Genomic DNA, 25,682 nt, shown 5'->3' on the forward strand with positions numbered 1-25,682 from the left:
CCCGGTGGAGGGCACTTTCCGACTGCCTCCGGTGTCACCCTCGCGAGGGTTCTGGCGCCTCAGGGACACTCTGCTGCACAAGCAATCTGTGGTGAAACAGGTCCGAGAGTCCATAGAGGAATATAAGCGTATTAATGACAACGACGACACCACCCGCGCGACGCAATGGGCCGCCTTGAAGGCTGTGCTCCGCGGCGAGTTTATTGCCATCTCCTCGGCGGAGAATAAAGATCGCCAGCTTAAAAAGGACGAACTTACACGGCAGGTGAGGGAGCTAGAACAGGTGCATCAACGGACGGGAGCCCCTCGTGTCTGGAGGCAACTTAAGGCCGCCAGGAAAGTCCTGTCCGCGCTTGATATGGACAGAGTGGAGTACGCTGTACTTCGCCTGAAACATAAGTACTACACTGGCGGCGACAGGTGTGGCCGGCTTCTGGCGCATAAACTCCGTGTGCAGCACCAGCAGCACCGGGTGAAGGAACTAGCGACCTCCACTGGAGGGACAGTCACGGAGGACGGCCAGATTGCGGACGTTTTCCATGATTACTATGCTGACCTCTACGCCGGCGTTCCCCCCTCAGCGCGAGCTGAGGCAGACTATCTGGAGTCGGTGTCGCTACCGTCCCTAACGCCGGACCAGGCCCAATATCTTGAGCGGGAGATTCGGATTGAAGAGGTGGTCACGGCTATCTCCCGACTCAAAAACGGGAAAGCCCCGGGGCCCGACGGTTTTATCCCTCTCTTTTACAAGACCTTTTACCAGGACCTCGCACCGCTTTTGACGCGCCTGTTTAATTCGTTCTTTGAACCGGGCGCTATCCCTCCGGAGTTCCTCCAGGCGACGGTGTCGGTGATCCCTAAACCGGGCAAGGACCGGACTGCATGCGGGTCCTACCGACCGATTTCACTCTTGAATACTGACCTGAAGATTTTCACCAGTATTCTAGCGGCACGTCTGGCACTCCACCTCCCGGGTATGGTTGACCCGGATCAGGCCGGGTTTGTCCCGGGCCGGCAGACTGTCGATAACACTAAAAGGGTGACCCATATACTGGAAAAGGCCTCGCGGATACCCGGGGAACGTATGCTCCTTTCCATCGACGCGGAGAAGGCGTTCGATAGAGTGCATTGGCCTTATTTGGAGAAGGTATTGGGCAAATTTGGCATAGGTGAGAAGTTCAGGCCCCTGGTATTCAATTGCTACCGATTCCCATCCGCGGTAGTGAGGGTGAACGGATGCAGCTCCCGGCACTTTGCGATAGAGAGAGGCACCAGACAAGGGTGCCCACTGTCGCCATTGCTTTTCGCTCTTTATATGGAGCCGTTCGCACAAAGAGTTCGCCAGAACCCCAACGTCACAGGTGTCCGTATGGGGGAGTTCCATCACACCCTTAGTCTTTACGCGGACGACGTGATATTGACGCTCGACGACCCCAGGAGGTCATTGCCTGCTTGTATTGCTGAACTGGAAACCTTCGCGACTGTAGCGGGTTTCAAGGTGAACCTTGGGAAGTCGGCGGCCCTTGACATCTTGCTGTCCGGCGCCACCAGGGCTGACTTGCAGAGGCTCTTTCCGCTGAGCTGGTCTAGAGATCAGGTACCCCATTTGGGGATTCTACTAGCGCCCTCTCTTCCGGCTATGGTCGCGGCCAACTATACGGCTCTTCCGGCTATGGTCGCGGCCAACTATACGGCTTTAAGTAAAAAGATCAAGGAGGAACTGGCCCGTTGGGACAAGGGCACGTTGTCGTTGCTGGGCAGGGTGGCCGCGGTAAAAATGACCCTTCTGCCGCAAGTCCTGTACCTCTTTCGGGCTCTCCCGTTGCAACCCCCCAAGGGATGGCTTGGACAGACTCAGTCTGATATCACACGCTTTGTGTGGCAGGGCCGTAAACCTAGGCTTAAGAGAGCCATAGCCACGCTAGCGCCTGAGTCTGGTGGCCTTGGTATACCGGACTTGCACAAGTATTTTCAAGCTGCTCAACTGCGCTACCTAGTAGAGTGGAGCCGGTGGGAATCGGACAAACATTGGTTGTTTCAGGACCAGGCGGTGGCGGGCAGGACGCTGCAGGAGGTGCCCTTCCTGCGGAGGGCCCACCGCCCCCCCAACCTCTATGCGTCCTTTGTAACGCGGGTCCCGCTCCGAGTGTGGGACTCCGTGTCCACCAAGCACGACCTCACCACCTTTCCTTCTCCTTTCACGCCAATAGTTGGTAACCCGGACTTTGACCCAGGTATGGAACCGGGAGCCTTTGAGCTCTGGCGAGCGGCCCGTTGCTCCGCCCTATTCCACATGTATGGCCCGGAGGGTGCGGTCTCCTTCCAGGATCTACGGCGGGACTTCGGTCTACCCGAGACGGAGCGCATGAGATATATGCAGGCGCGCCACTGGGCGCTACAGCCGCAGGTGCGAGCATCGGCGGACCGGAAACTTACGGCATATGAGCGCTGGCTGGTAACTCGCTCATCGGACGCCAAGCTTATATACGACCTTTATAAATTGTTGCAACCTCCCCCCTTTCACATCTACAATCCCGGGAGAGAGCGGTGGGAGCGGGAGTTGGGGGGAACGTTGAGCCACACTGACTGGGACCACATCTCCTACCGGGCACGACACTCTGCCTACCACACTGGGCTCACAGAGACTTTCATAAAAATTTCGACTTACTGGTACCGCACCCCCGAGAAACTATATGAAATGAACCACTCAATACCCAAGACTTGCTGGCGAAACTGCAGTCAGACTGGCACACTCACTCATATACTGTGGGAATGTCCCCTGCTAATTTCTTACTGGGAGGAGGTGCTGAATGAGGTTGACCAATGCTTTGAGATTGAATTACCCCGCTTTCCCGCCTATGTTCTACTGGGCTTGCCAAATGGTTTAATGTATCCACTAAGATCTAAGAGGGGTAGGCAGATAGCGATCGCTCTGGGATCGGCAATACAGAATATACTCATTCATTGGCGCACTACTACACCTCCTACTGTTGTTGGCTGGCTACATAGATTGTGGCATGTCCTAGGCATGGAAAAGATGTCCCTGGTGGTGGCGGGGGAGGTGGACACATTTGAGGAGCTGTGGGCACCATTTCACACATTGTTAAGGTCGGAATTCAAGGAAATTACTTGCCCTAGATATCTCAGATTGCTACGGCTGACACCGCCGCCAGACCCGCCCGTTTGAGCTGGCCGAGTAGTTAGCTAGAGGGGGGGATGGATATTACGCTGCCACAGTGAGAAGACGGAAGGTTGATAGCACAGTACAGGTGGTGGGGGAGGGAGTTGGGGAGTTGGGGGGGGGCAGTTGGTGGGGGGGGAGGGGGTTTCTTTGTCTTTCTTTTTCCTTTTGTTTTGTCCCCGCCCACAGGTGCGCTAGCCATGTGACTCTGGTACGGATTGTGCCCATCGCACTGCACGAACTGACTTCACGTATATGTTGAATTGTACACACTAATTTGTGGGGTGCACCTGTGGTTACTCGTCTGTAATGTTGCCCTTTTTCTTTCAATACTGAAATAAAATACTTTAAACCTAAAATATTGAGGGATAACAATATGTATTAGGGACTAATTTAGAGTTTGGCAGACAGGATATTTCATCACAAAAGTGATGTATATCCAATCTGCTTTATTATAAGTGTCATATACAACCCGTCGGCCAAACTCTAAAACAGGGCCTTAAAGCTATGTCAGCCAAACCCATGGTTTAAATTATGGACAAAAGCACTAATCTCCTTATAAATGGAATTTACCCATCCCAATTAACTTTGATAGGGTGAGATAATACCCTTAAGATGGTCCTTCTTGGTGGGCGTGGCTAAGAGTGTCAAGATGGTGGTCGCACACTGAGAGTGCTCCAGACCCCTCAGTTATTGAACCCATGCTAATCATAGGACACCCTAACGGGATCAATGGCTGATGCACCCGGTGATGGGCAACAAGTAGTGATCCTGACGGTCAGCGACAGAAGGATTGTCCTGGACACAGTCAAAGAAGCACTCCCATTCAAAATGGTGGTCACCCGGGAGAACAGACAATAGAGCCTTCGGTAAGGCACTCCCCAGAAAAAATTGGCAAGCTAAGATCAGGGATGACCGGCAGAGCAGGAGCGACCCCGTGAGAAGGCGTCAAGCAGAGAATGTTGATCTGGGATCAGTCGACCTCTGAGGGTGTGATCGCCCCAAGCATGCAAGCTTATCAAGGCACACAGGCCCATAGCCCTGGGATCCGTTCATGGTTGGTGAGTCCTAATGGCCTGCCCTAAGCTCCTTCAACCAACCAAAACCGACGGCATAACCGGCAACCTGCCTATCCCCCGGCAGGGGTGTGGGGGGGCCCTACCCGGGACTTCTGGAGCGTTTGCGGTCGCTGCAACAGTGGGAGCAGGAGATCCCTGATTGTGCACCTGAAAGACGGCTGGCAGGAGGAGCGCGGCCCGAACTAGACCGCTTCGCTGGAGCGAGGTAGGGTGCATGACCAGAGAGGGAGGACCAAGGTGGCAGGGAGAAAAAGCGTGGTCCCCCTCTCCCTCTCTCCTCCCTGCTCAGTGGTGGCCTTCTACCGTGAATCGTAGTGGTGAGAGCCATGTGGTAGAGCCCTGAAGAAAAGCTGCAATCACGGGGACCCACCGGGCCTTGTATTGGGCTGGCCAAGGGTAGCCCTGAACAGCAATTGAAAACCCTCCACCCACTCAAGGAAGGAGGTGACACAGAGAACCGGGTGGGAAACACCTGCGCGGCTGAAGGTGTGGAGGCATCCATGTACCGGGGACGCCAGTGAGAGATGCGCTCCAGGGCCGGTCGGCCTTCCGTGCCTAAAACCCACAGGACAGCCATTCAAATCTAGGCCTGGACTCCCAGGGCCCACGCCCACTGAGCAAACCGGCTGACGGGGAATGCCGGGCTGTCCACACCTCCTCAGGGAAACCAACATGGCAGGGCCCAACCCGAGGTCTGCCCGGTCATGAGTGATGGAAATTCCCAGATCGTTGAGGCCTCAACTGACACAGCAAGGGTGACCCTGGCCACCCTTCAGGAAGCTGCCAGAGTGAGAAATATGGACTGGGCCGCTTTGTCTGGATGGGTGGAGATACACCCCCCCACTCCCCAATAGAGGTAATCGTGGGGACGGCGCAGACCTCCCTCTCTTTCCCTCCCTCTTCCTTGACTCCAGCCGAAGCCCCAGCTGCATCATTCTAAGAGGTGGGGTCACAAGAGAACGACAGACTTGTAGATCCAGTGATACCCGCAACAGACCAACTGGTGGAGACCTTGAGGACCAAGTGACTGTAAGCCGCCTGTCTAGGTAAGGAGGTGGACTGGGAGGACAGGCGGCGGCACTTTGGGGGGGAGGGGGGGAGGGTGGATCTGTAAATTGCTGAACACCTGTGAGGGAGTATGCCAGCAGCGGACTCCTGGCTGAGTATACACCCAATCCTTCACACCAGCCCCTGGGGTTCCAGAGACCCGGCCCTGCTCCTCGAACTTTGAAAGGAGTGGACTCGCTGCCTGAGTGTCCTCTGGTATTGGGAAGTCTTTGCCAGCCAATTCCGGCGGTCAATCTGAGAGGAAGGCCCTGCAGAAGAGTGGGTCACCCAGGTTGCGAGAGACTCCACCGACCTGACGTCCTGGCACCTTGTGGCCACACTAATCTCGTCCTGACTCAGGCTTTTTAGTTTTCCGTCACTTCCGTTCTCTCAAATGGCTGAAGTAATGCTGCTTGCAATCGTTGAGTGTTCGATCTTTCTGGAAGTTTAGCCCTAGCACGGCACTACCTGATAACATGTCCGCTCTTCCCACAATACAAACACAGTTTCTGCTTCAGTCTCTTCTCTCTTTCTTCCATTGTAAGGGGGACTCGGATGCCTCCGATCTGCATGGGTTCTGTACATTCTGTTGTCTTTGTATGTTCTTCGGTTACCGGCTTGGACCGGGGCAACAACCAACGATTCTCCCCCCGGCTCTATTCCCCTCTTCGTTCCTGTAGTCAATGGTCCAGTTGTATGGTGAGGACGATCATTTCTTTGCATGTCCCAGGCAGTTGCACCACTTGCCACGGAACGTCCTTTAGTTCTTTGCGTAGTTCCTGGTAAAACAGAGTGGTATGTTTCTCTAGGGGCCAGTTGATTTCCACCATGAGACGGTTAAACATGGTTATGTACGTCAGTAGGTCCTGAGATCGTTGTCTGAGGGTTATTAGTTCACGATCCAGAGACATCATATGGGATTTACGGTCAAACAACTTTCTCATCTCCAGGCAGAAGTTCATGAAGTTGTGAAGGACAGGGTCATTTCGCTCCATCAACGGTATCGTCCAACTAGCCGCGTTGCCTCCCATGTAGGACATCTCGAAGGCTGTTTTGGCCGATTCCTCTTGGAAAACCGCAGGTGTACACAGGAAGTATAACCTGCATTGGTTCAGGAATATCTCAAACTTCTTTGGGTCCCCAAAAAACCTTTCGGGAGGTGCCACTGGAATCTCTGCGTTTTGTATCACATGGACGGTGGGTATAGCGTCCGAAGGATGAGGGGGTGTTGGTGCCGCAGCAAAGAACCCCCGTTCCCTGTGTCTTTCCCGAAGAAGGAGTAGGTGAGGTATGTCCAAGGGAGGAAAGGGTCCAGTCCTGAATGAAAGATCCTGACCCTGCGCTATCAGGTTTGCCTTTTCTAGATATACCTGCTACTTCCCTGCGTAACGTGCCCATCTACTTTCTTAGTTATTGATTTTCAGATCGGGAGGTTTGTACCTCCTGTTAAAGGGACGAAAGGCTCTCCACGAGTGAGGTCAAGACCGCGTTAGTATCCATCGTCCAAATTGTCAAGCCCCGACCCCAGGAAGGCGAAGGGCTTTATAGAGACGGATACGCCGGTGGAGCCTGATCCACCTTTCAGCTCAGTGTCCCAAGGGATTCTGGGTCATGCAGTGTACTGGGCGCCACCATCTGCCTAATGGTGGCGCCGGACTCTCAAAAGACATGGCCTCATGCACACAGGGGAAGAAAGCCCTATGTGAAGTGCGGTTAACCCCTTCCTATTCATCTAATGCTGCATGATCGTGACATAAGATCATTCTTTGCATTTTTCATTGTTTTACATTTGAAAGATCATTGTTCATATATAAAATGATGCTATGAATTTATTATTAAAATATACTGACAACAACGTCAGCAGTAAAATGTATTAGTGTCTGTGCTCTGTAACTAAATAATTGTTGTTATATGTATGGGGACACATTATTTTCCATACTAGATAATACTGGATGAGTGGCACAGTGTTGTACATTGAGCACGCCCACTTATAGATTGGTCAAATTTGGACTTCTTTGGTAAATATTACAGAGGTGCTGGCAGGTCTGTTGCTTTACCACTGCCATTCATATCGGAATTGCTACTCCCCATTAAGTGACCAGATAACATTGATGAGTCCATCCTCTCCGCTTGCAGTCCTGGTACACGCAGATTCACATACACCCAGGATCAGCAATCAATGGCCCCATAGTAACACCATCAACGACATCGTCCTGCACTGATATGGAGTCTTTGAGCGTCCACTCCTGGAACGTCAACAGACTTCTGGACAGGGTAAAGCGTGCTGCAGTCCTGAAGTTTGCAAAACGCTCGCCCCCCCGGGGTCCTTAGGCTGCAAGAAACCCATCTGTTGGGCAATCAGTGCACGTTTTTAGCCTGACATAGATATGATAGGGTTTACTATGAAGGGTTCACCCGCGAATCTAGGGGTGTAGCTATTCTTCTTCGCTGCTCTCTCCCCCTCGCGGTTGACCGGGATGCTTTAGACCCCGCTTCCGTTATTTGGGGATCTGGGTAACGCTCCACCGAAAGTTGACCTGATCCCTCAATTGGACTCCTTTAGTACAGAAGACCAGGGATAATCTGCGAAAGTGGCAGAAGCTGCCATTAAACCCGATTGGGCAAACGGCCCTGTATAAAATGATGATACTCCTGCGCTTCCTGTACGTACTGCACAACGTCCTGCTTCATCTCCCGCGCCAGTGGTTTAGACCCATAGATGAACTAATTACATTGTTCCTGTGGGAGTAGTCCAGACCACGGGTAGCAACAACTCGCTGTCAGAGGGTATGGTGGTGGAATAGGCACGAGAAATCTCTTTCTACTATTTCGCGCTGCGGCTTCTGATCATCAATGAGTGGTTTACTGGGGGTGGTCGGACCCGGCCTCGGCCTACCAACTAGAACTAGATGAGCTAGGGTTTCCCTGGATTCAAGCGATGCTTTACGGGTCACCTATCCCTCACACTATTGCGTTGGTAACCAGAGCGGTACTTTTGGTTTGGCCGGCCGCACTCCGATACACTCGATGAGACACCAAGCTTACACTTCAGACACCATTATGGCAAGTTACATGGGTTGAAGAGGACGCGGCCCTGGAGGGGTTTTAAAAGTGGGATCTCATTGGCATCTCCCAGCATGGAGATGTGTGGACGGGAGGGCATATCCATACCTTTCAAGACCTGCAGAGTATCTACTCCCTCAACCATACACAATTTTATAGGTATTTGCAGTTTCGACATGCCCTTACTCCGCTCATCCCCGCAGGCACCGCACTACCAGAACCTAGCCCTCTAGAGGCCAAGCTTCTCATGGGAGCCCTGGAGAAAGGAGTCGTCTCAGATTTACAGATCGCTAGTAAATTACTCTCCCACCAACCAAGACCAATTGTCCTGATGGGACGGATGGCTGGGTCCACTGGAGAACGAGGACTGGCGGGACGCCCTTATGGCCCCCCGAACAATTACCACCTCAGCGAGACTGCGATTAATCCAGTTCTACTACCTTTACTGTACGTACCTCACTCCTAGAAGGCTTCACCGGGCAGGGTGCCTACAGAGCCCCAGCTGCCCACGATGCACGGACACACCCGCAGAATTCTATCATATGGCATGGTCTTGCAAGATCATAGCGAAGTACTGGAAGCGAGTGGTTGAGGAGCTGACTGAGGTACTGGGTTGGGAGGTTCCCCTTACAACCCGAACCTTGATGCTAGGGGTGATGGAGGGCACGAGAACGGACAAGGCCTTGTTGGGGACGGCGACTATAGTGGCTAAAAGAGACAACTCAGCTAAATGGAAAAACTCCCTTCCGCCCACGATCTCCCAGTGGCGCAAAGGACTGGATGGGTGTGCCGCTCCAGAGCAGCTGGTGTAGGAAACCCGGGGATGCCCGACTAAACACTAGACAATATGGGGCAAATGGTTGCACCTGTTGGGTTAGGAGGCAAAGGAGATGGGGTTTGATATGATATAGGGAGTGCTTTGAATACTGCAAGTGTACTGTAAGTGATGAGTTACATGGAAATAATGTCATAATTTCATATGTCAGTTGATTTGCATCTTGTTAAAAACCCAATCAAATTGAGCATTAAAAAAAAAAGATAGTCCTTCTTCTCAAGTTTAATGTTCTTTGGCAAATATCTCTATTTAGCCAACCGCTTTTTAATGGACATATAGGAGCTTATTCCATTGTTTAGAAGCACACAGAAAACTTACTGAGTGAACTGCTGAAAGCAGGCATTACCCAGGGAAAAGAGGGCTTTATCACTTCCCGATTTATAGGGGATTATTGGGGAAACAAGTTAGATTATGTCCAACTATTTCTGGGTGTTTCTCACAAGGATGACTAATGATCTTATATACTGTAAGCATCGGTGTTCTCCTTCAACACAAAGGATAACATACTGTATTAGTAGTTGCCCATCCCAGCCCTAGATCACAGAGCTGCTCTAGCTCCAATATTACCAAAATGCGGAAATAGGCCTATAGCAAATACCATTTTCTGGACTATCCTTACTTCATGTCAGTGTACTACCCACACTTTCACCATCAGCACTATGATGCTTTGATTTAATCGCCTATGAGGGGGCGTGGTAGGAATGGCCAATTATCCCATTGTGCATTTCGCAAGTAGGCTGGATCCTTTGGAGGCCAGTTCTGGAAGAAATGCGTTACTTACCTGTAACTGCAGTTATCCAGTATTAGTGTCTTTCATAGATTCACATGCCTGAATCATTCCCCCTCGTCGAGACGGGAGCCTCCGGTATATAAAAAGTAATGTCCTATAGACATACATATAGATGAGTAGGCCTAAGGGTCTCACCTCAGTGTCCTATCCAAGTCCTTATGTAGGAAGGACCAGACAGAGTAGGCCCAAGGGTCCCACCTTGGCAGCCTATCTATATCCTTTTGTAAAAAGGACCAAATTAAAGAGAACCAACCAATCAGCTACTACCTCCCTCTAGAACCTTCCTGTGAGGAGCCTCAGTCTCTCAGATTTTCGTACGCACCAAGCTAGTTAGGCGTAAAGTTGTTAGAGAGATAGGTGAGTCCTTCCAGGGGAGGCGGGAGGGTGCATGTGAATCTATGAAAGACACTAATACTGGATAACTGCAGTTACAGGTAAGTAATGCATTTCTTATCCAGTATTTGGGTGTCTTTCATAGATTCACATGCCTGAATCAGAGTAGCAAGCAATACATTATGCACATTCTGTGGTGGTACATCATACATGAGTCTGAAGATAAAACATATCTGTGACTGCAAATTACCAACATACAATGTCATATAGTATCTAGGAATAAAGAAATGTGCATACCAGCAAAGGATGGTGGGATGTAAGAAGGCTCACCTCACTGGAATAGATGGCGAAGCACCGCTCTGCCCACTGCTGCATCCCTCGTCAGCTCAGTTTCCAAGCAGTAGTGCCTGGTGAAGGTATGCGGGGACTTCCAGGTCGCCGCTCTCCAAATGTCCAGGAGTGGCACTCCAGCAAATAGTGCCGCAGACGTGGACATGGATCTCGTGAAATGGGCTTTGACTCGTGAGTCCAAAGGCCGTCCAGCCTTGTCATGGCAGAAAGTTATCGCTGAAGAGATCCACCTTGATATACTTTGTTTCGTCAGGAGCATGCCCTTCCTTGGTCTGCTAAATGCAACGAAGAGTTGGGATGATTTTCTGAAGTGTTGTGTTCTGTCGATGTAGAATTTGAGACATCTCTTCAGATCTAATGAATGCAGGGTTCTTTCAGCCGTAGTGGTTGGGTTTGGAAAGAACGATTTTAGCACCACTGGTTCATTAAGGTGGAAGTCCGAGGGGACTTTAGGTATGAATCGTGGGTTAGTTCGCAGGATGACTCTGTCCTCTCTGAATTGTAAGAAGGGATCTTGGATGGAGAGAGCCTGCAGTTCACTGACCCTTCTGGCAGAGGTTAGGGCCAGGAGGAGGGCTGTCTTTCATGAAAGGAATTTGATATCCGCTTTGTGGATAGGTTCGAAGGGGTGCTTCATTAGTTGGTGAAGGACCACGTTGAGGTGCTACGACGGAGGGATTGGTCTTGGCCGTGGAAAGGATCTGAATAGGCCTTTTAGGAATTGTTTGACAAGCCTGTCCGCCCACAGGGAAGGGCCCTTGGAAGTTCTTGTGAACCTGGATATCGCTGCTAGATGTACCTTGATGGACGCATGTGCAAGGCCTGGCTGCGCTAGATGCAGTAGATGTGGTAGAAGTTGCTGTGGGGTGACATGGAAAGGGTGTAGGCCTTCTGTCACACACCAAACACAGAAGCGCTTCCATTTTAGAGAATAGGTCTTATTAGTGCTGTCGGCTCTAGCTTTAGCGAGGACATCTCTACACTCCTGCGGAATGTTCAGGTGGCTGAATTCGCGGTATTCAGGAGCCAGGCTGATAACTTCAGAGGGTTCAGGTTCGGGTGGAGAACCTGTCCTTGTGAGTAGGGCCGGATGTTTGTGTAGGCGAAGAGGTGGTCGGACAGATAGGCGATGAAGTTCTGTGTACCAATGCTGCCTCGGCCAGGATGGGGCGATGAGGATCAGGGTGCAGGGCTCCGACTTCATCTTCCTGAGGACCCTGGGTATCAGTGGAAATGGCGGAAAGGCGTAGGCAAACACGTTCCGCCAAGCGATGGAAAATGCAGTCCCGAGGGTTCCTGGTTGGGGAAGCCTGCTTGCGAAGCTTGGGCATTTGGCGTTCTCCCTGGTGGCAAAGAGGTCTATCTGCGGGGTTCCCCACTCCGCAAAAATGTAGTTCAGCGCCTCCATGTCCAGCTCCCATTCGTGGGATAGTGACCGTTCCCTGCTCAGGGCGTCCGCCAGGACGTTGTCTTTGCCCGGGACGTATTCGGCTTTGAGTGTTATTCCATGCTCTAGAAGCCAATTCCAGACTCTCTGTGATTCTTGAGAGAGTGAAAGTGAACGCGTCCCTCCCTGTTTGTTCAGGTAGTGCTTCGTCGTGGTGTTGTCTGTTCTGACGAGCACTGGGGAGTTTCGGATGCGTGGAAGGAAAGCTTGAAGAGCTAGAAAGACTGCCCTTAGCTCCAGAAGGTTGATGTGGAGTTTGGATTCCTGTGGCGTCCATTTGCCATGGATCTGGAGTTCTTGCAGGACCGCCCCCCAGCCTTCTAGGGATGCGTCCGTTGTTATTACGTGTGGTTCCGCCGGAAGCAGGAACGGCAGTCCCTGTGACAGGTGTTTGGGCGACCTCCACCATTGCAAATGATTGACTATAGTTCGTGTGACTTGTATGCCGTCTTCGAAGGATCCCGCAGCTTGCGTCCATTGCCTCGTTAGTTCTTCCTGGAGGGGGCGCATTTTGAGACGGCAGTGTGGAATGAGCATAATGCATGAGGACATCATGCCGAGGAGAGACTTGAAGGTACGGACAGTCAGAGTCTTTCTTGATGCCACTAACGTGGCTAAGGAGATGAGTTTGGTCTTTCTCTCCTGCGGGGGGAAGGCTCTCGCGCGTTCCGTGTCCAGGGTCGCTACAAGGAAAGTGATGACCTTGCTTGGTTCCAGTGTTGATTTCTCCCTGTTGAGGGTCAGGCCTAGGCGGCAGAAAAGATTTAGACAGGCGCTGGAAGATGTGGCTGCGGCTATCGCAGACGGTGCCTTTACCAACCAGTCGTCCAGGTATGGGAAAACCTGGTGGCCCTGTTGACGAAGGAAGGCTGCCACAGGAGAGAGGCATTTTGTAAATATCCGTGGGGCAGATTTGAGGCCAAACAGGAGAACACGGAATTGATAGTGTGTTCCTGCCACTGCGAACCTGAGGTACTTCCTGTGTCCCTTGAGGATAGGGATGTGGTAGTAGGCGTCCTGCAGGTCTAGTGACGTCATGTAGTCGCCTTCTTCCAGGAGACCCAGGATCTCTTGTAGTGTGACCATACGGAACGACTGTTTCTTCAGGAACACATTGAGCGCTCTCAGGTCGAGGATCGGTCTCCATTTCTTGCCTTTTTTGTGAATTAGGAAGAAGTGGGAGTAGAATCCTTTTCCTTTTTGGGCGTGTGGAAATTTCTCTATTGCTCCCTTTTGAAGCATGGAAGCTATTTCCTGAAGAAGCAGCCGTAGGTGTCTGTGGGGCCGCTTGGCTGGTGGTGTCGTTGGGGGGGATCGAAAGAAATTCTAGTGAATGACCGAATTGGATAAGTTGTAAAACCCACCGGTCCGTCGTTATTTTTCGCCAGTTCTTCAGGAAGAAGGAGAGTTTTCCTCCAAGTCTTAAAAAATGCAATGGTGGATGGGCTGGCCCTTGGGAAGAGTCATTGGCGATTGCCAGCAGGTCTCTTTTGGTTTTTTCCCCTGTAGGTCGATTTGTTGTAGGAAGTTTGACGTCCTGTCTGGCTTTGACGCTGTTGGAACTGCGTTTTGCTCTGGGTGTACGGGTAGGAGGACCTGTTTTGGTAGGAACCTCTGTACGCAGATTGTCCTCTTCCTCTGTTGCCACGAAAGGACTGGTTTCTAAATTGTAGAGTCCCCAGAGCTCTGGCCGTATCGGTGTCCTTTTTTATAGTGGTGAGGGCGTCATCGATCTTTTCGCCAAAAAGATGTCCGCCATCGTAAGGCATATCAATGATTTTAGTTTGTACTTCCTGACGGAAGGAGGTGGCCTTAAGCCAACCTTGTCGTCTCAGAACAGCGGCGCCTGCCAGCTGTCTGAAGCCAGTCATGGCTACGTCTATAGCACAGTCAATCAGTTCAGAAGCCGATGTTTGGCCCTCTAGGAGTAGCGAGTGTGCCTCCTCTTTCAAATCCTCTGGTAGGTTAGCGAGGTAGGGCGCGATGTCTGCCCAGAGTTGACGGTTGTAACGGCCCAGGAGTGCAATTGAATTTGCGATCTTCACCGTCGTTGCAGATGTGGTGGAAAAGCGTTTTCCAATGGCATCTAGCTTCCTGCCTTCCTTGTCGGGTGGCGTTGATAAGGGAGATGCAGGATTGCGCGAGTTCTTCTGCGCCGCTTGAGTAACCACGGAGTCTGCTTTGGGGTGACCCGTGAGACATGCTGGTGCCGAAGATGTGGCTTTGTATTTTTTATCAAGCCTGGGCACTACCACCTGAAGTGAAGCTGGCGTTTGCATTAGTTGTTTGCCTTGTTTCCATAGGTAGTCAATAATCGGAATTGACCTTGCCGTCTTTTTCGTAGGTTCCTTAAAATCGTAGAGGAAACATTCAGTCTCCTGTGTTTCCATAGACATATGGAACCTTTTGGCTGCCCTCTCTATGAGGTTATGGAAGCCATCAATGTCCGCGGGTGGAGACTCCGAAGACTGTGGCTCTGGAGAGGCCGGAGATTGAGCGACGTAGTCCTGGTCTGCGTCAGGGTCTGAGACATCGTCACGGACTTCCCCCTCTTCATGGTCTCTCTCCTCCTCGTCAGACGAGATGATGTCTTGTGCTGGATCTTGATTTTTAGAAAGTACCAGCGGAGGAGGCTTATGTCGAGGTACGGGAGCAGGTACCTGTGGAACTGGAGGTGCAGCAGTAGTGGCTTTCTCTGGGAACCGTTCCTTATAGTCTTTTATGAGGAATTGTAGGTCCGAGACAATGGATGCTGGTAGGCACACCATTGGTGTTACTTGTGTGTGCACCTGAGTATGGACGGTCTGTTCCATGTGTTCCTCTACTTCTTGTTCCTCATCCGTACTTTGGCACTTCAGCACCAATTCTGAAGGACTAGTGGCCTGAGTAAATAACTCCTCATCTAGCTCTTGATCTTGCAAGAAGCAGGATGGGGTCAGTTGTTGCACCTTACTAGGTGACGTCATGTCCGGTGTGATTGGCTTTTTAGTTATTTTGATCGTGACATGGGACGTCTGGGCATCCATGGCATGTGAAAGCAGTTCAGACTCTTTCCAGGTACTTGCTGTCATCGACGCCTGTGTCGGCGGTGCCACCATAGAAATCTCCGTCGGCGGCGGTAATTTACTCTTCGTCGACGGTGTGCCCGTCGACGATGCCCTCGACAACTTCTCCGTCATCGACGGCTTCGTCGCCGTGGATGGGGTGCTCCTCGTCGACGAGGGAGGCTTCGTCGACGTTGCGGCTTTCGTCGATGGAGTCGTCGTCGATGTCTTTGACGTCGATCTCGTCGTCGACGACGTAGTCCTAGTCGTCGATGGAATGGTAGACGGCACCGGTCTACTCGTGAACGATGAAGGTGTCATTCTCGTCGACGAGGAAGACGCCGACGATGCCGTCCTCGTCGACACTGTTGTCGTCGAGGTAGAGACGGTTTTCAGCGCTGAGGAGACCATCGACGTTGTTGTTGTCGTCGGAATCAGCGGCTGCTTCCTGGGGACAGGAAGGTCCTTGTCAGACACAGGTGGCCTGCCCTCTGAAGACTTTCTAGAGGCCTTCTTAGGAGGGGTGTCTGAGGGGCCAGGGGAGGAAACCCTAGGCCTCTTCAAGGAGAACTGTGAGGCGCCAGACATGCTCTCACCTTCTGAAACCAGGTCGCTCTCTGGTTTGTCCTTAAGTCTGTTCAGCCATATCAGAAGACGTCCTTCCCGGTCCTTCTGAGTTTTATGGGAGAATGTTCTGCATATTTTGCAGTCCTTGGCCTGGTGTTGGGGGTAGAGGCAGTATAAACAGGTTTCATGTTTATCCTCCACGTGAAGCCTTTTTTACCACATGAAGCACAGGCTCGAAAGAGTCCTTTTTTCTGGCTATCAGCCATAGCAAAGAAGTTGAGAAAATATCGATTGTTGATGAAAGAAATAAGTTTCCTGAGGAGAACTCAGGTGGAGACTCCCTAGCACAACGTGCGGTAGAAAATCTGAGAGACTGAGGCTCCTCACAGGAAGGTTCTAGAGGGAGGTAGTAGCTGATTGGTTGGTTCTCTTTACTTTGGTCCTTTTTACAAAAGGACATAGATAGGCTGCCAAGGTGGGACCCTTGGGCCTACTCTGTTTGGTCCTTCCTACATAAGGACTTAGATAGGACACTAAGGTGAGACCCTTAGGCCTACTCATCTATATGTATGTCTATAGGACATTACTTTTTGTATACCGGAGGCTCCCGTCTCGACGACGGGGAATGATTCAGGCATGTGAATCTATGAAAGACACCCAAATACTGGATAAGGTCCATATCCAACTCTATCACTCTTTCCATCTCTCCAGGTTTTATTACAGCAGGCATAGCAGAGGTATAAGGAGAGAAAGAAAACAGGTCCACAAAGAGAAAAGGAGAGAATAAACAAACTGATGTAAAGTGAGAGAGAGGAGGACGGGAGAGGTGCTGATTTGAAAATATTTGCCAGTGCAAGTATAAGTCTGGATAAGCGACACCAGAATGTTGGGAATTGCCTGTAAGGCAACAAGGATAACAAGATGTATTCTCTTTAATGTATTTGTAGCCTAAAGCGACTGAAAGAGTGAAAACCTAATTTTCCACTTTTTCACTTCTGTGCTTTTGTCATTCCCAAAATATAGGCATCCAGTGTCCTTGCAATACCTAATTTCATTTAATCAGACTTTAAAGGTCCTTTGATTACACTGTTCCACACTGTGATAAGTGAGAGGGCATCGCCAGGGAATGGGACACTCTTTAGTTAAAAATTGAGTAAATTCCTAAGAACGATTATCTTCCATCGTGATTTACTTTGTTCCCGATTAGCTAACTACACCATTGACGTAATATTAGGCTCCCTAACTGTAACTCTTTTTCTACTCCCTATGTACCATATTTACATTCATCCCTTAACTATCTCTGTTTGTTAAATATTGTATCTGCAAACAGTAAATATATGTAGGAGAGTTTTGGTATGACAATAACTTTGCAGCTATTTGCATAGGTATGTAGTGCCCTTGTTCGCTGTTGCTGCATGCACAGTCCAGAAGATCTAAAACTACTTTCTTCATGGAAATGCTAAGCATTGGACCTTGCTTCATTTAGGCAGTAACAAGGCTTACCATTAACGATGGCTCACTCTGTTCCGTCATTTCTGGCAATATAATTTCCAGCAACGTCACTTCTATATACTATGAGCAAAATCACAGATGTTAAAGATTGCACCTTTTAGTTCAGCCCTACAACCACTCCCAGTAAATTTGCAATATAGCTCCTATTCTGAAGATCAAGTCAGAAGAATAATGTCAAAACTCTATATTATTATGGATATGCCAGACCCTGAAATATTTAATGTTTTCATAAGTTTCTCTTCAGAACGGTCTGAAAAACATACTTATTTGAGGCAGCTATGGTCCATCCACTGTGCTAAGCAAGATCTATGCAGAGCTGCGGAGGCTCCTTCATCCTGGGACAAGGTGATAACAAGCTGCGTGTCATCGGCGTATGACACAATATTAAAGTTGTGACACTCGATGACTTCAGCATGGGGGTGTATATAGAGTTCGAGCAGCTTAGGGCTCAAAGCAGAGTCCTGAGGCACCCCCTACCGCAATGGGACTGCCTCCGACATGAATGGTTGCTGAGCCACCTGAAATGAGCAATCCTAAAGAAAAGAGGCCAAATTCTATATCAGTTCCAACAGGAGGCCATGGGATATGGTGTTGAAGACTGCACTTAAATCTAACATAATCAACGCAACAGTCCTCATCAGCTATCTGCCTGCGGGAATCGGACGCTAACAGTAGTGCTGACTCCCTGCTGAACTACGGACGGAAACCCAATTGGGTCTCACGGAATAAGATAGCAGCCTCCACAAAACTTCTCAACTGTTCATTTACAGAATATATGTTCATTTACAGATTATATATGTAAATCCACGTAATAAAATACAATAACAATCCACTCTTTGAGGCCCATTATCTTTCATAAGAATTTTTTGGGTAGTTCTATATAACGCTAACTTGGCCCAAGGGCAATGGAGTGTTTTACTTAAGCACCATTTCCATTACACAACATCAGATTTTTATTTTTAGGCACAGGGAGAATAAGTTACTTGCTCAGAATCACAGGATGTTGAGCCGACACCGGGATTCTAACCTAATTCCCCAATTTCAATCCAGCAGCTCTGGACCTAGCACAACAACCCCTACCTAAGTTTGGTCCAGTGCCTTTGTCATCATTCTTCAGAATTATGACGGCCTGACGAAGAGTATCATAGTCAAAATCTTCTACCCCAAGGTATGACAGATTGGCTAACCAACACAAGAACACTTGCCTATTTTAGTGATCTGTGAGTTTTCATGTAACACCATTACCTTCTATAGGTGTGAACATGGTGTAATTACAGTGCACCAATACATTATTGGCATTAACATATGCGTTTCACTATAAATAATTAACAGGTCAGACCTATGGCATCCAATACAAAAGTTCACAACAAAGCAATCAAGTCTATAGCCTGTATTGCTGGATTGTCACCATTACCAAATAAGGCCCGCTGTGCGGAGCTTAAACTATCCCACAAGGCAACAATCATGCACAGTCATAAAATCGAAATATGTCCAAAATTACAGTTGGCAATATAATATGCACCCCCTCCTAAGAGGGTCTAAAAATGATCACAGGGATAACCTATCTAAAGGGTTTGTCTGAGGGGTAAACCAATACCAAAACTCTTGCCTACTACTATAATGTGTGAGATTTCATGAAACAAAATACCTGTCTCCATGCTTAAGTCCATGCAATATAAATCTACCCATAAAAGCCCACTGGCTTTAGTATATTTGTTGCACAATAAATGTCAGGCCTACTGCCTTCATCACAATGTTTCATAATAAATAGATCAGGACTATAGCTTTGACCATTGACTTGCCACTATAACCAGCTCCATCCTGCTATGCTGACCATATGTTTTCCCACGAGGTAAAAAGAGCAATACAAGCACTCTTCTTCAGTGGAAACAAACAATTCTTCCCAGTGAAATGCTGTATTCAAGGTAATGAATAGGTGGATAGAGACAAAACCCCGATCTCAAAGGTGCCTCTTAAAGCTCTTTTTCTGTTTAATCAAATAAGGTAAGTCTACAGCAGGGTTCTTAAACCTTTTATGTAATAAGAGATACTTATGTTCATTGAATATCATCTCAAGTTACTGTTAATACTATTGTAATAGCAAGCATATCATACAAGGTTACATTAGTGAACACCCCTTGCAAGATTATGAGCAGTGATCACCTTAGTGCCACAGACAGGGTTTACACCACTAATGTAAAAAAGGCTTTATAATTTTGGACCGTCTCTACATGGGTAATATATAACGGCCATAGCTGCACTACCGTTGGTACCAAGGTAATAATGCAAGTCATAACTCACATTTTCATCGCAAATAAAATACACTCTTTTTAATTTTGGTATACATATAATAATTTAACCTGGCACAAGCTTCTAATTTAGTAGGCTGTGTTGCATACAGGAGAGCTCCTTACAGGTGTCTGGAGAGCTACCAGCAGCTCACTAGCTAATCATTGGAGAAGGCTAATCAACAGCAAAACTGCCAAGCCAGGCCTAAAAAGATTTGGGCAATCAGGTGATAGTAGGGCTCTCCACCAAGTACCACCACATATGATGAGAGGCTTGTTTGCAACACTCATTAAGATGCAATATCAGACTGGCAATTCACAAACTTACCACTGCTGCTTGTAGCTCACAGACCAACCTGTTTTTGTACCACAGTCATGAAGTTATTATGCAAACTGTGAAGCCTAGATGCATTTTTATTTTTTTACCACACTTATTTTTGATTTTCGATTAAAGCCTGCAGTGCTTAACTCTATATGGGAATGCGATTCGTTGGCAGTATACTCATCACCTGCAATGTGTGCTTCAAGGACAGAAGATGATCTCCCACAAAGTTTGCTGGAGCGGGAGTCAGTTTCTCAATTTAAAGTTCTTGGTTTACTATCATCCAGGCTAATGGGATTGTTTTCTTATCAGTGAACGATCCTAGGTTTGTAGAAAGCTCAGGCATTTCCTTTAGAGTTTCTGTAATATGCTGACTTTTCAAACACATCTTTAAGTCCAAACTCTTCAGAAGTTGGGCAGAGCATTTTCAGCTTTTTTGTGAATGAATGGGAACCTACTCATGCACCATGTCATGGTCAAGTTGGCTTACAGATTTATAGACCTTCCAACTCACACACCAAGACCGAAGAGGCTTACCAAGCAGGTTAGGATTAATATTTTAAACAGTATGGAAAGTAAATAAATACTTACAGGAAGACTCAAGAATTCGTTGAAGTATTCCACCAGCAAATCGTCAGAAGCTAAGACATCTTCCTGCAAAGAGACAGTATCAGTACCTTTATTTCAAGATTCTTTAATTCATTTCACTTAGTATTTACGTGGTAGAGAACAAAATTTAGCCCATAATGTACCTCGCTTGCAATTGTTTTTTAATATTGACTACAACATCGAGGTTAATACAATGATTCTCCTAATTGGGAGCTTGCACAGATGTGCCTTATAAATACCTAAATTGGACAATATACTTTCACTAATTAGATGGTTTCCCTCTTAGCAAATCATAAAATGTCCAAACAACAATTATGGTATCCCGAGAATCCATAAAAACATCTTTTACCAGATAAAATTTCAACAGCCATTTTTCAGTGAAACTATCGGTGCGGCACGACAACAGATCTCTGTGGAAAAGAAGTTGAACTGAGAACAAGTGAACTCTCAAGATACGTGCTCTGTGAAGCTGGAGTTCCTTGAGGTAGGGAGGTGGGCATAACAATATGCAGGGTCTGTGAACAAGCAGCTGAAACCCCATGGATATATAGACAACAAGCACAGAAAGCAGGCAGAGCATCAACAAGTTCTAATTACAGATATGCAGGAAGGATGAGATGTGGGCATTGGAAAGACCATCTAGAGTTGAGGAAGAAGTATTTCTGTGAAAAGCAAAGGGAATTGCGCACATCTTATTACCGTGAAATGGTCTGAGATCTACGGGTGGGGTGGGATGGAAGTCATAGCTTTGGTGGTGATAGGCCGGATGGGTGAGATTTGGAAACCTTATTTTATTTGGGCTTGGAGTTTTCGTGCCCCATCTTTTCATCATTGAACATGCCCATGAACAATGTTTTAGCTATGTATGTACTTTCCCTATGTGAAAACGTTTAGTAGTTTAACCTTATTTTATTTGGGCTTGGAGTTTTTATTTTATTTGGGCTTGGAGTTGTTTAGTAGTGTAACCTTATTTTATTTGGGCTTGGAGTTTTCATGCCCCCTCTTTTCATCATTGTACATGCCCATGAACAAGTTTTTAGCTATGTATTTACTTTCCCTGTGGTGAGAACGTTTAGTAGTGGTGACATAGGACTGCGCTTCATCATATAATAAAGACAGACTTGTAAGCTGGCAGTTCAATCAGTCTGATGGAACTGACGTGTGCATATTTTGTTGGAATACATTAGTACTGGCGTGCCAAGTGCATTAAGGATGCTACTTTGTGTAAAAGTAATCTAAGCACAATACCAATAACTAGAACTTATTCATTATCCACCAGTATTTTGCAAGTGAATGTGGTTTATTTTTAGGATGCCTTGTTAAAGGGGATGTAGAATATAGCAATTTCTCATCTTCAATTTAAGAGCAAAACGGCTGATTATCAAACCAACAGTCCTGACTTTATTCATAACAGTGACGGAATAAGTAAGACTTAATTATAACTTCAACCCTCTTCTTCACAACACTCACAGCATGAGGCAGAGGCATGTTTGGGAAACAAGCAACCACACTAGCTCTTTAAATGGATCATTTTTTCAGCACAGTCACTTAACGCAAGAATATATTATGTGCCATTTCTCTCAACATTCTCCCACTTGTCTGTTTCGACTATACGCACAGGATGCTTGATGCTGATCTGTATTAAGAACCCTTAATTGTTTTACATTTTTGTTTTGTCTGAGATGAGCCGTTTGAGACTTGCTTTGACAATGCTTTGTTGTCAAACTCAGAAACCCATTCAATGTATTAATTTTTTTTTAGATAGCACTCTCAATGCCGACTGACATCCCAGAGCCCGGACATTCCCTTGTACTACTTGCTGGAACTCACACGCGGTCTGGAACAAAGGTATTTAGTTCCCAGGGAAGTTCGGTGTAGCCTGCCTGTGGTGGCACTATTGTTTCACTTTATGTAAGGTCAAATCCCTTGATCATCAAAGCAGGCTTAAGAAGGAACCCTCTATGTTGCTTGGAACCTCCCTTGCCTATTCTTTCTTTTCTGTGTTTGCTATTGGCGGCAGACCTATTTTCACTCTAGGTTTATGTTACAAGAGTTGATTATGCTATTTTATCACTTGTATTAAGGGTACGTATGAAGCCTGTTATAAAGTGAATGGGGCAGCTTTTCTGGGCAGAAATATGCACCCGTATCCATTCATGTAAGAAATTGGAGAATTAGTGAAGGGTGGCTGCGAACCCACCTCAAATAATAATTCTTTTCAGACTGAACCAGAAAAAAAAATCACTAAATTAACCTGTACTTAACCCTCTGGTAGCTTGGCACAAAAGCAGTCAGGCTTAACTTAGAGGCAATGTACAAAGTATTTTTGCAGTACTCAAACAATATTAAAGTGAAAACATAACACAAGACATAACACAAGAAAAATCCAAAACCAATTAAAAAATATATAAATATTTTAATAAATAAAATTACAACAATATGACAAAAATCCAATAAGTATGACTGAATTTTTGGATTTAAAAATGTTAAGTCTCAAAATACTGCAGGAAAGCGCCAAGTGCCAAACACGGTCATCTGGTTTCGCTCTACTGGGAGGGGGAGTGGGAGGATTTGAAACTAAGAGTGGGAGAAATTTGAATGTCCCTTGCTGGCTGGATACTTTTAATGCCTTCGCCCAGAGAAGATTTCTACCTTTGGACTTAGTAATTTTTTTGGAGCTTGGATTTTTCCAGCATGACAAGGCAGCAGGATGTAGCCGAAGAGGGCTCCACGAGTTCAGCATCTCCTCCGCAAAGTCTAGCTGGATTGGATTTGCTGGAGTGCAGAACACGTGCATCAGAGCTTTAACACTTATGGAATACATCCCTCTATCTGTCTCCCTCTGTCTGTCACCCTCTGCCTCTGTCCCTCCCTGTTTGTCACCCTCTGTCTCTGTCCCTCCCTCTGTCTCCCTCCCTCTGTCTGCCTCTCTCTGTCTCCCTCCCTCGGTCGGTCTCCTTCCCTCTGTCTCCCTCTGTCTGCCTCTCTCTGTCTCCCTCACTCGGTCGGTCTCCTTCCCTCTGTCTCCCTCTGTCTGCCTCCCTCTGTCTGCCTCCCTCAGTCTCCCTCTCTCTGTCTCCCTCTCTCTCTGTCTCCCTCCCTCTCCTTCCCTCTGTCCCCTTCTGTCTCCCTCCATCTCCCTCCCTCCCTTTGTCTCCCTCTGTCTGTCTCTCTCTGTCCGTCTCCCTCTGTCCGTCTCCCTCTGTCTGTCTCCTTCCCTCTGTCTCCCTCCCTCTGTCTCCCTCCCTCTGTCTCCCTCCCTCTGTCTGTCACCCTCTATCTACCTCTGTCTCCGTCCCTCTGTCTCCGTCCCTCTGTCTCCCTCCCTCTGTCTCCCTCCCTCTGTCTCCCTGCCTCTGTCTCCCTGCCTCTCTCTCGGTCTCCCTATCCCTCTGTCTCTGTCTGTATCGGTCTGTCTCCCTCTGTCTGTCTCCCTCTGTCTCCCCCTGACACCCTCCCTCTGTCTCTCCCTGACACCCTCCCTGTCTCTGTCTCCCTCTGTCTCCCTTCCTCTGTCTCCCTCACTCTGTCACCCTCTGTCTCCCTCCCTCTGTCTCCCTTCCTCTCCCGCTCTCTGTCCCCCTCTGTCTCCTCACCAAGCGTGTGTCAACCTGGGCCGAGACAACTTCCTGGGCACACACACAGCCGCACCCCAGTACTTCACAGGTCTTTAAAAGATCATTTACTTGTTAATGAGGCTTTGTTGTTTTTCACCTTTTATTAGCGCCCCTGCATCACTCTATCACCAGAATCACCCAGCCCCCACAGAGCAGAGTCTTTCAGAGTTGCGCTGCTTCTACCGGCAGTGTTTGCGGACACTCTTTAATTATTTTTTTAAAACACAGGTACCATGACTGCAAGGTGCGCGGGCCGCCAAGCAAGGCTTGCCGGGCCGCAGGCGGCACGCGAGCCGTACTATGAGTACCCGTGGTCTAGAGTATTAGTTACAACTGAGAGGTGGCAGATCCACGTGCCAAGGCAGACATTATTCCCCACGGGGGTACAGCTTGCCTGGAGCACGCACAAGAGCCTGAACTTGTTACGGCCACGTTGGTCCTTTACCCTTGTCCTGATAAGGCCCGGAAGAAATGGGGGATGGAACGCTTCAACAGTATTGATGGGAGTAATCCACTTGAAAACAAGATTTATTATTGTATTTTCAAGGCACATTTAGCAGATGTTTGTAGAGGTGTAGAAAACTCATATGCATAGAGGATTACCTCACAGTGTATTGCCTAGATTAAGCGTGCTAACACTAATTCATTGTAAACATATGTGGGTATTGGCAACACAAAATTGGCTTATGTTCATGTCTATATATGTTTGTTATGGAGATGTCTATATATATATGTAATAATTTCATGTTTTCTGTCTACAAAAAAGAAAAAAATTATTATTGATTTTTTCAAAGGAAGACAGTCAGTCAGTCAAATAACTTTTATTCGGTTACATTAATTTTGAAACCATAAAAAGTACATATGACAGGTAAATGATACAATAAAAAACAATTTAAGAACGACAGAGGAGAAAATCAATGCATCAATACATGATAAAGTTTTAAAAACAGTTATTACATAAATAGTTCTTACAGAATAAAATTCTTTAACACGCTGTAAAAAGATTAAAAAGATTCAAACTGCATTAATCAAAATTACTGCGATATTTTATACATGATTTCAAAAAGCTTGCTACACTCTTTGCAATGTATTCAGATTCCAAATATTGCAACGCCAAGTAAGCAGGATGGCAGGATCTCAATCCCATTATACGCAGCAATGGAATAATCCAACGCTCATAATATTTACAAAACAGCACTACATGAATTGTCGACTGGGCAGATGTACCGTCACAGGTACACTTCATGATAGTCGGTGACCAGTCCTGCTGTTTTGGGAATGAGACTATGCGATAAAAGGAATTGAAACGAAACCTTGTCAAAAGATATTTCTCATATGAGCTTAGGTGAAAGGTTAGGGAGGGTTGGATACCAGGTGCATTTTGAACTGTTAAAATCTGGATGTTCGAGTGTTTATGCAGTTCTTGGGATAGGCGCAATTCCCTTAAGTGACTTAAATATAACTTTTTTAGATCTTTCCTTGTAATGTCCATCAGGGAAGAGGGCTCTACAAAGTAGGAAAAAAGGTCCAAGTCTCTGAAAAAGATTCTCACATATGTAAGCCAGGAAATTGTTGACCAATTTGCCAGGCCCAAACA

General features: G+C 47.7%; 1 protein-coding gene and 1 pseudogene across 1 annotated transcript in view; both read right to left on the reverse strand.

Moving 5' to 3' along the window:
• RGS22 (regulator of G protein signaling 22) overlaps nucleotides 1–25,682 on the reverse strand; it is a 1,820,811-nt gene that overhangs the window by 1,687,370 nt on the left and 107,759 nt on the right. Inside the window, exon 3 of the mRNA XM_086966055.1 lies at nucleotides 20,451–20,513. Within this exon, the coding sequence (XP_086822181.1) occupies nucleotides 20,451–20,513 (63 nt within the window). The remainder of the gene's footprint in view (nucleotides 1–20,450; nucleotides 20,514–25,682) is intronic.
• On the reverse strand, nucleotides 5,988–16,003 carry LOC147724503 (uncharacterized; annotated as a pseudogene).

The sequence above is a fragment of the Lissotriton vulgaris genome, chromosome 4_1, assembly GCF_964263255.1.
Source record: "Lissotriton vulgaris chromosome 4_1, aLisVul1.2, whole genome shotgun sequence".
Classification (NCBI taxonomy): domain Eukaryota; kingdom Metazoa; phylum Chordata; class Amphibia; order Caudata; family Salamandridae; genus Lissotriton; species Lissotriton vulgaris.